The sequence below is a fragment of the Cryptomeria japonica genome, chromosome 10, assembly GCF_030272615.1.
Source record: "Cryptomeria japonica chromosome 10, Sugi_1.0, whole genome shotgun sequence".
Classification (NCBI taxonomy): Eukaryota; Viridiplantae; Streptophyta; class Pinopsida; order Cupressales; family Cupressaceae; genus Cryptomeria; species Cryptomeria japonica.
Window position 1 is genome coordinate 828,438,999 of NC_081414.1, and position 15,314 is coordinate 828,454,312.

Below are 15,314 nucleotides of genomic sequence, written 5' to 3' on the forward strand. Positions count from 1 at the left end.
CTAGGTGCAACATATTGAGTACCAACATGTTCCCAGTATTGACTTCCTAGACTCAATATAAATTTTCATTCTATCACTCCATATCCTATAGTTCTCTCTATTAAACTTCGGACCTTCCTTCTTCATCATGTTCTACAAGATCTTTACCTCAAGTTGTTAGGCTTAGACCTTAGAGGACCTAAGAAGCTCTGATATCAATTGATGGTATGATGAAAGAATAAGGATATGGTCAACTGCTGAGAGGGGGGGTGAATCAGTAGATAAAAAACTGATATAAACTTTTACCAATCTCAAAATCAACCTCTCAAAGCAAACTCTAAACTGACAAAATGCAGTATCATTGTCAAGTTAAACCGGTTGACTGTTATAACAGACTAACAGTAAAACAACTTGAAACTCACAAACATCCAAATACTTTACTAACATAAGTAAAACCTCATTTCAGATTGTTGTCGGTTAACACAATATATCAAAGTGGATTTAGCAGTTAAACAATTCAACCATAGTAAACATAACCACAAAAACATTCACCACTTGACACAATATTTTTGACGTAGAAACCCAAATGGGAAAAACCACGATGGGGATGAATACCCACAAGTATTTTGAACTCTTCTGAAGTTCGCCCTATTAGGAGCCAAGCTTGTTAAAGCTTTACAAAAAGTCTTGTTAAGAACAGATCCTGTTAGGGACCACCCGGTTAAGGGATTGACTATAATGCCCTATTAGAAGCAATACCCAGTGAGGAGTAACATCGGTAGAGGATTTGAAATCCAAGATAATGGAACACCTGGTTAGAGGATTTGAATAACACTAAACTTGTTAGAGCTTACCCGGTTAGGGGATTTTAACTGCAGTAATTGTTAGAAAACAACAGGGGTTTTCTGATCTATTTGAATAGCACTACACTTGCTTGTTCAAATCCTTTTCATGTTCATATTTGCCTTTACACAAACTGCAGATACATCATCCGGTTTGGCAACCACACTCTCACTCTCAACTACAAATTGCCAACTCTAAAACAAAACAACTCTTCGACCTTATAAACAAATCAATAGGTCAGTAACACAACACAAACCTAATTCTCATAGAGATTACAAACAAGTCAGTCCAAGTATGACCGTTGGATTCTCTGCACATCATTCAAGATAGCCTCGACCGCTCCTTGATCACCGCTTCATCGAACTTTGTAACTCATCATGCAATTTGCATTACATGCAATATACTTGCTCATTCCTAAGATAAAAACCGTTATCTCAATGCATCAAAAATCATTTGAAACTCTTCTCATACAACATGCATACGTGTCATAATCATTTCCGCTCATCATCAGATCATAAACCAATACAACCAATTCACCAAACTTCATCGGTTAGGGTTTATCATATCAACGAGTAGGGTTTACCGGTTACCTCCACAAATTCACCTACCGGTTGCAATTCCCTTCACTAGCTCTTCCTACCAGTTAATTGACATCAATGACAACATAAGATTTCATTAATGCAATCTTCATGCAAATGCCAATAGATCATAAATGCCAAACTCTGTAAAACATAGCAGTCAGACAAAGTTTATTAACTGATTTGCAATGTCAAAACATGTAACATGATGATTTTAAACTATGAATGAGCAACCAATCGATGGAACCAATGTATGAACAATCAATTCAATGAAGGGCAATGTGCATGCGGATAATGAATGAAGGCAAGTAACAATAAATTAGACACTATCTGTAGAAGATTTCAAGCAAGTAAAGACAAATTTTAACATCGCAAGCTATGGTCCTATAAAAGTGTATGTGAAGATCCACCCGCAGGAAACGTGGGGTTGTAAGTACAAAGAAAAATGTGCAAGCAGAGAGATCATAAACAGAAACAACAATGAACCAGCGATAAAAGGAAGATCAAAACATGATAGGGAACAATATTTCTTTCAAGCAACCTGCAACAAAAACCTCAAAAACCTTCAAACAATCCTGCAACCAAATGTTAAAAGCCTCAGGCAAAACCTACAACAAAACAAATCAAAAATATGAAACCTCTATTAAGCAAAAGAAGAATAATGAAAGGACAAGTGCATGTCCCACCAGGCGTGCCAATTGTAGATGGAGGAAATAGGGTGTTTGAATCAAAGGTTCAAACTTGTTTCCAACATCCAACAATGAAGTTTTCCTACAAATCACACACATGCATGCTATGATAAAACTACTCCATTGCACTCCTTAAATCAAGATCTTATGTAAGTAAAATGGCTCTTAGAAGCACACACAAGAAGCTATGATCTATTGGAGATTTAAGATGATTGCAAAGAAATGTGAAAATGATAAATGCAAGAAAGCAAGATATCAGAAAGAAATGAATGCAAAGTCATGGATCACAAAATGGGAGAGGGGCTCTTCTTTTATAGGCATTGTCCGAGTGAATCTAGGTTATGGGTTGAATGTGGGATAAATAATAGGACTTGAGAGTTTGATCCCACATGTGTGAGCTGAATGTAAGTAGATAAAGGAGAAAGCATATATGAATGATGCAAATGCATATTGTGAAAATAGATAAATGATATTATTATAAAATATATAGGTGATAGGATAATAATATTATTAAATGATTAATGGAATAATAATATTAATAATAATATAGATATTATTGATGATATTATTGGATAAATGATAAATAATAATAATTAATGATAATATTAATAATGAATAAATGATTAATAATAATATTAATAATATTATTAATAATGGATAAATGGTGATAAATGATAATAGATGGAATAATGCATCAAAAAAAATGAAGTGGATTCACCCGGGATTAAGATGACAAATTTTATGTGTCTACAAGGTCCCAATCAAGCAACTTGAACATGAACCTGTGAGAGGTAGCATTTGGAACTCTTCAATACCTTGGGAAGTCTTCATAGCTCATCACATAGTAGATATGGGTCAGGACAACCTCCAAACGAATCTTCACCCCTTTGCACCAAACTTTGGTGCTTCATCGTCCACTTTGGGCTGACATACATGTTAAGTTGGACATTGGACTTGGGGCCTAGTTGAGGCCGACACAAATCATTTCTAAGGGCTGGAGCTAGTATATAATCACTCTCTAAATTCAATAGAAGGTAGCGAAGTGGTTAGGGAGTTAGGAGTTAGGGAATTAGATTCTAAAACCAATTCAACATGTAAGTAATAATCATGTGGTGGCTTGTGAGCTTGCAAGTGTGGCCATTATAATTTGCATATATGTATTGTTTTTCGTTTGGACTAATAAAATTGTGCATTTCTTTCAATTGCTTGTGTTGTGTTGAATTCTACTGCAAGGTTGGATAGTCCATTCTAGACCCTCCATCCTTGATTGCATCAATAAAATAGTGATCACTTCTTTCTCAATGATGTGTTTGAATAGATTATAAGGATGTGATTAGGGACTTAAAATATATATCAACTTTCTCCATAGTTTGTTTGATATGAAAGGAAGTAAGCAAATCTTAGATATGGAAATTAGAAAAGATTAAAAAAACATAAGGCTTGGTTGGGCCAAAGTATGTTGAGTATGTATTGTAATGACCAATGTAGGTGGAGATTTAAAGTTTTTTGTATCAATGTCAAATCACATTCAAGATAATAGAAATTTTAATCCCCATCTTGATGGATGATGGAATGATCATTGCCTCATCAAAATGCCTAAGCTTGGTTGGGCCAATGTTAACTAAGTATTGTAATGGCCAAAGCAGTTGGAGATTCAAAAAAAATTTCATCAACGTCAAATCACATTCAAGATGATGGATAATTTTAAAACCCATCTTGATGGATGGATAATGATCATTGCCTAAGTTTGGTTGGGCCAAAGTATGTTGAGTATGTATAATGGCCAAAGTAGGTGGAGATTCAAAAAAAATTGTGTCACTGTCAAATCACATTCAAGATAATATAAATTCCAATCCCCATCATTGCCTAATGGATGTGGTCCTTAATAAAATACATGTTGAAATATTATATTCTCTTTCATTGATTCGCGTGTTTTTTGCATTAATGTTTTATATCAGACTCAATGTTTGTGTATACTCTTTCGCGTCACTGTCAAATCACATTCAGGATAATATAAATTTCAATCCCCATCATTGCCTAATGGATGTGGTCCTTAATAAAATACATGTGTTGTATTTTATTAAGGACCATTCTAGACCCTCCATCCTTGATTGCATCAATAAAATAGTGATCACTTCTTTCTCAATGATGTGTTTGAATAGATTATAAGGATGTGATTAGGAACTTAAAATATATATCAACTTTCTCCATAGTTTGTTTGATATGAAAGGAAGTAAGCTCATCTTAGATATGGAAATTAGAAAAGATTAAAAAAACATAAGACTTGGTTGGGCCAAAGTATGTTGAGTATGTATTGTAATGACCAAAGTAGGTGGAGATTTAAAGTTTTTTGTATCAATGTCAAATCACATTCAAGATAATAGAAATTTTAATCCCCATCTTGATGGATGATGGAATGATCATTGCCTCATCACAATGCCTAAGCTTGGCTGGGCCAATGTTAACTAAGTATTGTAATGGCCAAAGCAGTTGGAGATTCAAAGTTTTTTTCATCAACGTCAAATCACATTCAAGATGATGGATAATTTTAAAACCCATCTTGATGGATGATGGATAATGATCATTGCCTAAGTTTGGTTAGGCCAAAGTATGTTGAGTATGTATAATGGCCAAAGTAGGTGGAGATTCAAAAAAAATTGTGTCACTGTCAAATCACATTCAAGATAATATAAATTCCAATCCCCATCATTGCCTAATGGATGTGGTCCTTAATAAAATACATGTTGAAATATTATATTCTCTTTCATTGATTCGTGTGTTTTTTGCATTAATGTTTTGTATCATACTCAATGTTTGTGTATACTCTTTCGCGTCACTGTCAAATCACATTCGGGATAATATAAATTTGAATCCCCATCATTGCCTAATGGATGTGGTCCTTAATAAAATACATGTGTTGTATTTTATTAAGGACCATTCTAGACCCTCCATCCTTGATTGCATCAATAAAATAGTGATCACTTCTTTCTCAATGATGTGTTTGAATAGATTATAAGGATGTGATTAGGGACTTAAAATATATATCAACTTTCTCCATAGTTTGTTTGATATGAAAGGAAGTAAGCTAATCTTAGATATGGAAATTAGAAAAGATTAAAAAAACATAAGGCTTGGTTGGGCCAAAGTATGTTGAGTATGTATTGTAATGACCAAAGTAGGTGGAGATTTAAAGTTTTTTGTATCAATGTCAAATCACATTCAAGATAATAGAAATTTTAATCCCCATCTTGATGGATGATGGAATGATCATTGCCTCATCACAATGCCTAAGCTTGGCTGGGCCAATGTTAACTAAGTATTGTAATGGCCAAAGCAGTTGGAGATTCAAAGTTTTTTTCATCAACGTCAAATCACATTCAAGATGATGGATAATTTTAAAACCCATCTTGATGGATGATGGATAATGATCATTGCCTAAGTTTGGTTGGGCCAAAGTATGCTGAGTATGTATAATGGCCAAAGTAGGTGGAGATTCAAAAAAAATTGTCACTGTCAAATCACATTCAGGATAATATAAATTCCAATCCCCATCATTGCCTAATGGATGTGGTCCTTAATAAAATACATGTTGAAATATTATATTCTCTTTCATTGATTCGCGTGTTTTTTGCATTAATGTTTTATATCAGACTCAATGTTTGTGTATACTCTTTCGCGTCACTATCTAATCACATTCAGGATAATATAAATTTCAATCCCCATCATTGCCTAATGGATGTGGTCCTTAGTAAAATACATGTTATTGTATTCTCTTTCATTGGTTCGCGTGTTTTTTCATTAATGTTTTATATCAGACTCAATGTTTGTGTATACTCTTTCATCATCAAAATGAGAATGGAAATTTTTATCCTCGTCTTGATTGATGATCTCTCACCCATTTTAAATAGAATAACATAGAATAGAATAACTTGTTGAATCTTTTTTTCTATTAAAATAAAGATAGAAATCAAGACAAGGTTCGATAGAAATCAAGTGTCGGATAGAAATTTGTCTTCTCATCATCATATTATTGTAGAAGATGGACCACTAAATGTGATACAATCCCATGTAAAAAATAAAAATAGAATAAAAATCTAGATTTAAAAAAAAATGTTAATATTTATTAAGTATGATTTAAAATGTTTAGTTAATAATTGTTTATAATAAAAAGTGAAAACCTGAGCATCTTAGGGAACCCAGTGATTAGGTGGCTGCACCTTATTATATTTGCAATTCTTCACCTAAACCATGTGCCAAAAGCTATAATTATCTTTAAAAAAATTAATTATTTTCCTTCGCGTTTTCCATTTTTGATGTCGTTTGATTCTCCCAAAAAAAAAAATTCTTCCAAACTTCTTTTTACAGGCATTTTTTCCTCGGAAGTCAGACATAACCCACTAGCTTTTGAAAACTAACCACTGATAACAACGATGAATCGCGAACATTCTCTGAAAATAATTTTATTTAGTTTGCCCAAAAAGAGGAAGAATAAACAGGTTTTGGAGGAGAATGCACAAAAAACATAATGTTACACTGTATAAAATTTCAAAAAGCCTTCCACAATCCATCATCATTTTACACAAATTTAACTGCTGCTTCAGCGGCATGTACAAAATCCATAACACCGAAGCTCTCACTGATACACCCACCAAATCTTACAGACAGAAGCCAGCAATCCTCATCATCATTATTGGCACAACTGAGAAACAAATACAGAAGATCATCATAACAGGACCAGAACAGAAGTTTAGATTTGTGGATTGCTACGGAAGGATCCCAGGGCCTTAATGGCTGCTGCTCTCAAAATGTACTGATGGTATGCTGCTGCTGCTGCTGCTCCCAAAAATGGACCCACCCAGAAGATCCACTGTACCAGAGAAAAACACATTAAAATCTTGGGTATCCATTAATTCTGTAGTGTACTTTCACTGCACAAAGATTACACTGTGGAAATCTAATGGCATTTAGTGCACTTTATATGTATAAGAAACAGGGCACATAAGGGTAGAAACACATCAAGGAATGTTCTTTGACTGCACAATCCAGAAACTTTCATAACTGTGGAAATCCAATGCACTTAGTGTACTTCATATATATAAGAAACAGGGCACAGACGGGTAGAAAAACATTAAAATCTTGGGTATGCATTAATTCTGCAGTGCACTTTGACTGCAGAGTTTAATCCAGAAGATTTCATTTGAAGTTATGGACTGTGGAAATCTAATGACACTTAGTGCACTTTATACATATACGAAACAGGGCACAGAAGGGGAGTCATGCTTACCTGGTCATCCCAGGGCTGTTGGTGGCCATAGATGACAGCTGCCCCAAAGCTCCTTGCAGGGTTGATGCCTGTCCCTGTGATGGGGATTGTAGCCAAATGCACCATGAAAACAGCAAACCCAATTGGCAATGGAGCCAGAACCTGAAAATTTTAAACATATTAGACAATTTCAAGTCCTCCATGACTGTCCTTAGGGCTTAACTGCAAGAAAACGTATGGGGGAAAGCAAAACTTACAGGAACATGGGAGTCCCTAGCACTACGCTTGGGGTCTGTGGCAGAGAAGACAGTGTAAACCAACACAAATGTACCAATGATCTCAGCACCTAAGCCTACACCCTTTGTGTAGCCATGAGCAACAGTGTTGGCTCCACCTCCATATTTGTCATAGAAGGACTTCTGGAAGGCCTTCACCAGTCCACAACCACAGATGGCACCCAAGCACTGGGCTACCATGTACAGGACAGCCCTTGGGAAGGACACCTTTCTGGCCAAAAACAGCCCAAATGTGACTGCTGGATTGATATGGCCACCTGCAAAGATGTATCAAGCAAAACCCATTAACAACATGATCAAAACAAGTAACTCTAATCAATAAAAAACATGGGTATAATTTCTAGAAGACTATTGGGTATATACAATTTATAGTGGGCTAATAGACATGACTTCTATTAGGCCTAGTTTCTATTAGGCTATTAAACATGATTTCTACTGGGCTCATCTAAAAGGAGGTTTTTTTTTTATTCCAGACCTGAGATACCAGCAGTGCAATAGACCAACACAAAGATCATTCCCCCAAAGGACCAAGCAATGCCTAAGAGACCAACACTACCACAGTCAGCACTGTTTCTCTTGTGCCCAATTACAGTGGCAACTGTTATGTATAAAAACAGCAATGTTGCAATGAACTCTGCAATAATTGCACGGTAGAAAGACCAGAGCTTGAACTCTGCAACATCAATGAAAGGAGCAGGTGGTGGATCTGTGTAATCCTTGGCCGCATAGCCTTGCTGCTCTACTTCTTTTCCTTCTTCCTTGGCCATTATCTCTACCAAAACAGTTCTACTCTCCCTTACAACTTGTTTTCCACAGTGGGATTCTGAAGCAAGGAGAAAGGCTGTGAGCAAACAGAAGCACTAATCACAGATGTGCTAGAGACACTGTCATGTGAGCTATTTATTACCAAAAACGACCCCACTGACTACCCTCTCTGTCAAATCTGCCTGGCATAAGCCACACACACCAACGGGCAACTAGCCTACTCATGCACTTTACACAAAACATTCTACTCTACTGTTCAACGTTCCAAACACCAACCATAATTGAATAAATTGACATGGTATTTACTAATAAATATGAGATTCTAGAGTACAAAGCATACTACAATTTTTGAATATAGTATGTAGACATTTTAACTGAAATTTATCATAAGATTTGTTCAGAGGATAAGGTTGCTCATTTTTTCAATCGTCTTTAGCAAGTCTAAAAGTTAGAATGAGAGTACTGTGTTATTTACTAAATATTTGATTGTATAGTACAAAACTTATTATGAATTTTGAATAAGAATGCAGACATTTTAACTGAAATTCATCACAAGATTTGTTCGAAGAGGACAAAGTTGAGAAACCTGAGAGCTCATCATCAAACTTCTTAACCATCCTTAGCAAGTCTAAAAGCTAGAATGACAAAGTCTACCTACAATTTCTAGATAAACTATGCATGCATTTCTAGCATGACAAATTATACCTACAATTTTGTATATAGACATTTTAAGGGATATTTCACTAAAAGATTTGTTCAAAAAGCATAAAATTGACAAACATGAGAGCTCATCATCAAACTTCTTAACCATCTTTAGCAAGTCTAAAAGTTAGAATGACAAAGCCTAGCTAGGGGAGAGGGACCAGTAGTCGTTAGGGCTAACTTTGTCAACATGTAGCCATCACATGGAATATTGTAAGACCTTTGTTTTTTTTTAGAAATGTAATATGGTCACTTGACTATCTACAACTAAGGTTTGAAGTCATGACACATCAGGCAAGTCGTCAAATAACACGTCTAGTGCGAAGGGTCAAAAAAATGACTTTTTAAAGATTCGACCAAAACTTAATCTAAAAATCCCTAGTTGTTGAATAAAAAAATATCATTTGTAATTAATATAATATCGTATTTTTATGTAAAATATAACTTATATGAAACTTAAATGGACCAAATACCTATTAGTAATCATAAATGTGTGTTATCTTTAACTTTGATATCCAACACTAAAGGATCAATAGTTGAACACAAAACAACATATTATGATATAAAATAAAACTTATAGGAACACAAAGGGACCAATTGTTGAACACTTAAATCTTTGGACAATCCCTCACATTTCATGGAGAAAAACAAGGTATTTATTGTGTTCACCTTTTATATTTGTGATAGGACAAATTACTAATATGAAATACTCCACTACATATACATTGCTACCCCAATAGTTGTACACATAAGAATAATATTTTTACACTATAATAACATTACTTGTTTAAGTGAGTATCTTATTTTATATATGACATACTTATAGTGGATAGCTATAATATTTTATTTGAAACAAAAAATGATCTATTTCACTTGTTAATTAATGTATTTATGTCTTTTTAATATAACATTTATGGGTTCTCTTATGCTCAAGTATTGGTCCATTTTGATCAACATTTGATAATTTTTTTATTTACATGTGGATTGTTTATTTACATTATATAGTATAAATATATGGTAAGACTGGATATTATATGCACAATTGCTATAACGACTATTAGACCCCGTACAACTACTGGTCCCTCTCCCCTACAACTTTTTAATAAAGTATGCACACATTTTTAGCATGACAAAGTCTACCTACAATTTTCAAATCAAAAAACCTTAGCAAATATTTCACTACAAGATTTGTTTGAAGAGGACAAAATTGAGAAACATAAGAGCTCATCATCAAACTTCTTAATTGTCTTTAACAAGTCTAAAAATTAGAATGACAGAATCTACCATCCCACAAACTATCTTTCACATCATGAACGTTAGGCACGCATACTATCCTAATGATGGATCACAAAGTGTGACTCGAAACATTGATAATATATGTACTATTTTGATGATGGATCACAGAGTGTGACTCGAAACATTGATATACTATTAACTTCATCAGATTTCCACAATCCATTAGTTTGTCCCTTAATTGCTTATGGATTTGATTGTCTTTAGTTTTTAACATTGATATTTCGGATCACACTTTGTGATCCATCATCAGAATGAAATAGAGCGCCAAGGAGATGTAGAATAGTGAGTTGCAGACTTAAATTGACTCAAGTTGATATACTATCTACCAATGATAGATTGCAGAGTGTGATCCGGTACATTGATACTAAACAAATCAGACGCAATTTAATCTAATACATATTATCACAGAGTGTGATAACAAAGTGTAATCCTGATGATAATTCACAGTGATTCCAATACTACTAATACATATTATCATCATGATCATGAAATGTGAAACTCTAATATAGTTAATCATGAATGTTTTTGTATTCTATCTACCACTAAAAACAAAACTTACACACCCTCACAACAGAGCAAGTTGTGGAATGTTGATAAGACATCCTATCTAAACCATATTCTAATGTTGGCATCGCTGCCATCATTCGTTGAATCCTACTCACTAATAAAGTAACTTACCCATTGCCATTATCTCTAAGAGCTTTATGCTTTTCACATACTTCAAAATTTTCCTTACTCAAAAGCCTGCAACAAAAGCCTAGAATAAATTTTACCTTGTCTTTATCTTCTGTAAGGCTGTGCCCTTCTGCTCAAACACCCACCAATCTCCACTAACGGTCAGAAAGCGTGCCTCTACGGAAATCCGAATAAACGGGGTAAAATTTACGGATGTCCGTTCTGTAACATTAGTTGGCGGTTGTCCGGTTGAGTGGACTTACAACTGTCGTTTTCTGACACAATCGAGCTGGCAATTATTCTGTCGAGGGGTCCCCCACCGGCCAGGCTGCCCAAGCAACGGCAACTGCCAGCTGGCAGTGGCTCCGGCCCCTATTTACTGACTGCTGGGCCCCGCCATAACGGATCGTTATCTATATTCAATTTAATATTATTATTTTCAGGTGGAAAACAATTTCAGCACCGTCCATTGGCTCTAGGTATTATTCTGGTGTTGTTGCACATGTGCTCCCTTTTTGGTACTTTTATGTATTTATATATTAGAAATTTGTTTTTGTTTTTTAAGAGGGCAATGTGTCCTTTAAATGTGGTCCTTAAGCCAACACTTTTTTTCTGTTTATGTTATTGTTTTTTTTTTTTTATATTCAGTATCGTGGAATCTGGCGGTGTCCTCATCGAAGCGAGACTAATCCCCCAGTGTGTACGACCCGCTCATAAGGTAGCAACACACACAGAGTTAACACGGCCGGGGACTCGAACTCAAGACCATGGGGAGCATACCCACGCCTTAAGTTGCGATCCACGACCGGGCGAGCTAGGGCCGAAGCCCCATTGTTTTTTTTTTCATTTTAAATGGAGTACTTTGACATAGGTAGAAGTTAAAATGTACCAAATTTAGTATTAACATTTGTAAAGGTAAGGATGAAAAAGTATATTCTTAGTACTTTTCATGATTGATTTTGAATTTATTATGATTTTTTTTTGTTTCTAATGTATGTCTTAGAGGTATTATGATTGGGTTGTGTCTATTCTGACTCCAAAACAGAGCTTTCATACAGTGTGTTAGTGACATGTTAGTCAATCGCAGCCGTTAATTGCAAAATCGATGGTGTAAAACGTGTGACTAACACATGTGTTAGTCAATCCGTACTGTCGTTTTGGAGCTAGAATAGACGCGTCCTTATGATTGGCTGCAAATTTTTATAATTGCATTTAGTTACTAGTTGGTATTTTTTTTTTTTATCTTGGCAGTCTGTGTACTGTCGTCTTTTATTGCATTTCTTATCTTCCTATCGATTCAATAAAAATAAAAAATTAAAATTTAACATAAATAAATAATTAGTTTTAAGACTTAATTGGTTATGATTGATGATTAATATATGTGTATACTTTTTGAAATAAAAAAGAGAGATTATGACTTAGTTTTGTGTGTGATTTGGAGGTTCTTTGTTAATGATTATAGTTTGATGATTCAAACTGGGCTTTGTAAAAAGTAATTATGATTGGCAAACTCTAATACACAATTGATTGAACTATTTGTTGTCTTGGTTCTAATTGATACCTATGGATTTGATCTCCATGCTTGTAGACTCATTGAACATTGTGTGTAAAAATGAACTACTCAATGTCAATCACCTAAAAATCACTCACTTCGATGTTTGCAACATCTATATAAAAATTAAGTGGCATTGACAAACACCTTTGGGAGTTTGCTAGGTAAAGATCTTCTCCTTTGGTTAGGCCCATCAATTCTAATTTAATAGTTTTGGAACAAGGATAAAAAAACAATAAGAAAATATGCAAGATGCCCCAATTTATCACTACGTGGATTTTAAAGAAAATATAAATACAACACATGCACGTTATAATGCACGTGTGTTATAAATTCAAAAAAGAGGGAATACTAAGAATTTTATTGATTTTTAAATAAACAATCATCTAAGCGTACTATAGTTCATGTTATGTCATATTTTTCTTTAAATAAAATTTACCCACTTTTTCCTCCCCAAACTTTGTGTAATTACCTCACACACGTATAGAAAGAGAGAGCTACAAAATAAATATTAACTCGGAATTCATAAAGAGGACTAGGAGTATCTATGAAATAACTTTTGTATTGGTTATCATTAGTGACTTACTAATTATTGAATTAAACTCTAAAATCAATTCCAATGTTGAATGTTTAGAACTAAACAAGATCAAATTGAATAATGATACAAAAAAAAGCATATAGATTATATGGTGGATTATCTATAAATATTTCAAGTGCTACATATGAAAGGATCATTTTCCTAATTATCTCTTTCATTACATTTGAACTTCTACTCATTCAAAAATATTGAGACCAATGAATGAAATACAAATAAAGAAAATATTACTCAAAGGTTTTGAATGTGCTTCTAGAATTAAGAAGGTAAAGTGTCACGAATCATGAAAGACTATGATCAAATTATAGGCTCATCAAATACTTCAAGGCAAAGGAGATTCATGAATGAAGGTATAACATTTCAATTCAACATTTTATTCTAGATCTAGCCTTCACCCTGCAAGGGTTAGCTCTCTTTCCTATTCATTCGTCATTATAGTGTTAATTTCAAACCTAGGGTTTGACCTACATAAACTCCTATCAACCCGACAACATTTTTTCTCACTTCTATATGCAAGTTATAGGTTCAACATAGAAGGAATATAGATTCAACAAGTGCAGATTGAGACAAAGAGAACCATATTTTGAAGAAGCAGAAAACCCAAGACATTGTAGCTAAGCTACAGTGTTCAACACTTTTACGATGAAATTTCTAGGGAATACTCAGAGCAACATCATGATCCCAAATATGTCTTCGATATTTGCATCATGCACCTTGAGGATAGTGACGCCTAGCTACATAGTCCTACATTTTGAGGCTCAAATTGCAGACACAAGTTCCTTTCTATTCCCTATTTATAGATTTGTACTCAAAGTCTATATATCTAATCTATATCTTTTTGCTCCTCATTTTTAAAAGAATTACTGAGCAAAGTGAGAACAAATTTGAAGATGATATTTGGATATCATCCTCAAATAGATGATCAAACTAAGATTGTTAACAAGTGCTAGGAAATATATCTTTAATTTTTTACCTCTCAACAATAACACTAGTGAAGTTCAAATGGTCACGTCTTGTGAAATGGTAGTACAACACCTCACATCACATAGCCAAAAAACAAATCCATATGAATAAATTTAAGGGAAAAGAGAGCCTTCATTTTCCTTTTCATATTCTACGAAATATTCTTTAGATCCTTCATTTAGACCTCCACAAAGCTCAACATCACAAGAAGAAGAAAGGAAATCAACATTGTTCTAAACATATCTTTTTCCTTGCAAATATGGTTTTCCTCTTATTGCATCCTTATAAATAATCCTCCTTGTAGATTAAACTTCATTAAAATATTTCTTTTTAATTCTATGGTTTGTATAAATTTCTTTAGAATATTGGTGATGTTGCTTACAAGTTAGAACTCCCAACTTCCTCTACTGGTCATCATATATTTCATGTCTCTTGTTTGAAGAAATTTATAGGCAAAACAAGTGACTATTGAAACCATTCTTCCTAAGCTTGATATTAAAAGGCCCATTGTTGTCCAACCTAAAGCAATTGTTGACATATACTCTTGTCAACTTCATAGTTGCACAATCTCTAATATCCTAGTCTAGTGGCATGAAATGCACCTAAATACGCAACTTAGGAACCACTTCACTGAGTTTTCTAGTAGTTTCCTTCCCTTCAAATTTAAGGATAAAAATTTCAAGGGAGGTAGGGTTGTTAGGACCTCTTATTCCTATTTATTTATTTATGATAATAAAGGTTTGGATTTCATATGCTTTGTAATTAATCCCTTAATCCATTTTGAATATCCTATATGATTGGGAAATATTAGTTAGCTTGATTAGAATTAATATAAATATAGGTTGTAGGATATTGTTTTAGTATCCATGAATTATATTTTGTTGAGTGTTGCTCAAAGGAGATTTATCTCTTAAAGAGACCAATAATTTTTCATAGTGAATTTCTATTGAATTCAGTATATAATATATGTTATATTTTAATTTTAAGTATTTTATCTATATGATTTGTGCTTTATTTCTAAATCATTGCAAGGTTCCTCACAAGATCACCATGTGAGAAAGTTGTATTTGCATCCATCTACTCAACATTAAAATCAAACTTAGCAACACAAGCTACTA

The 15,314-nt window shown here is 34.0% G+C and overlaps 1 protein-coding gene across 1 annotated transcript; it reads right to left on the bottom strand.

Annotated features, from left to right (window-relative positions):
- Positions 1 to 6,522: 6,522 nt before the first annotated feature.
- LOC131076886 (probable aquaporin PIP2-8) lies at positions 6,523 to 8,529 on the bottom strand. Its single transcript, XM_058014230.2, has 4 exons — positions 8,124 to 8,529; positions 7,610 to 7,905; positions 7,374 to 7,514; positions 6,523 to 6,956 (listed from the first exon to the last, which is right to left on the bottom strand). The coding sequence occupies exons 1-4, from the start codon at positions 8,413 to 8,415 to the stop codon at positions 6,837 to 6,839; spliced, it is 849 nt and encodes a 282-aa protein (XP_057870213.1). The 5' UTR covers positions 8,416 to 8,529; the 3' UTR covers positions 6,523 to 6,836.
- Between the last annotated feature and the right edge of the window lie 6,785 nt (positions 8,530 to 15,314).

What these genes read in the sequence shown, in the direction of transcription:
- LOC131076886 (XM_058014230.2), bottom strand. Translation starts at nt 8,415, where the DNA reads ATGGCCAAGGAAGAAGGAAAAGAAGTAGAGCAGCAAGGCTATGCGGCC. An exon ending in TTGCACTGCTGGTATCTCAG is followed by an intron (nt 7,906 to 8,123) that starts GTCTGGAATAAA and finishes ACATCTTTGCAG; the next exon opens with GTGGCCATATCAATCCAGCA. An exon ending in AACAGCCCTGGGATGACCAG is followed by an intron (nt 6,957 to 7,373) that starts GTAAGCATGACT and finishes TCTCTGGTACAG; the next exon opens with TGGATCTTCTGGGTGGGTCC.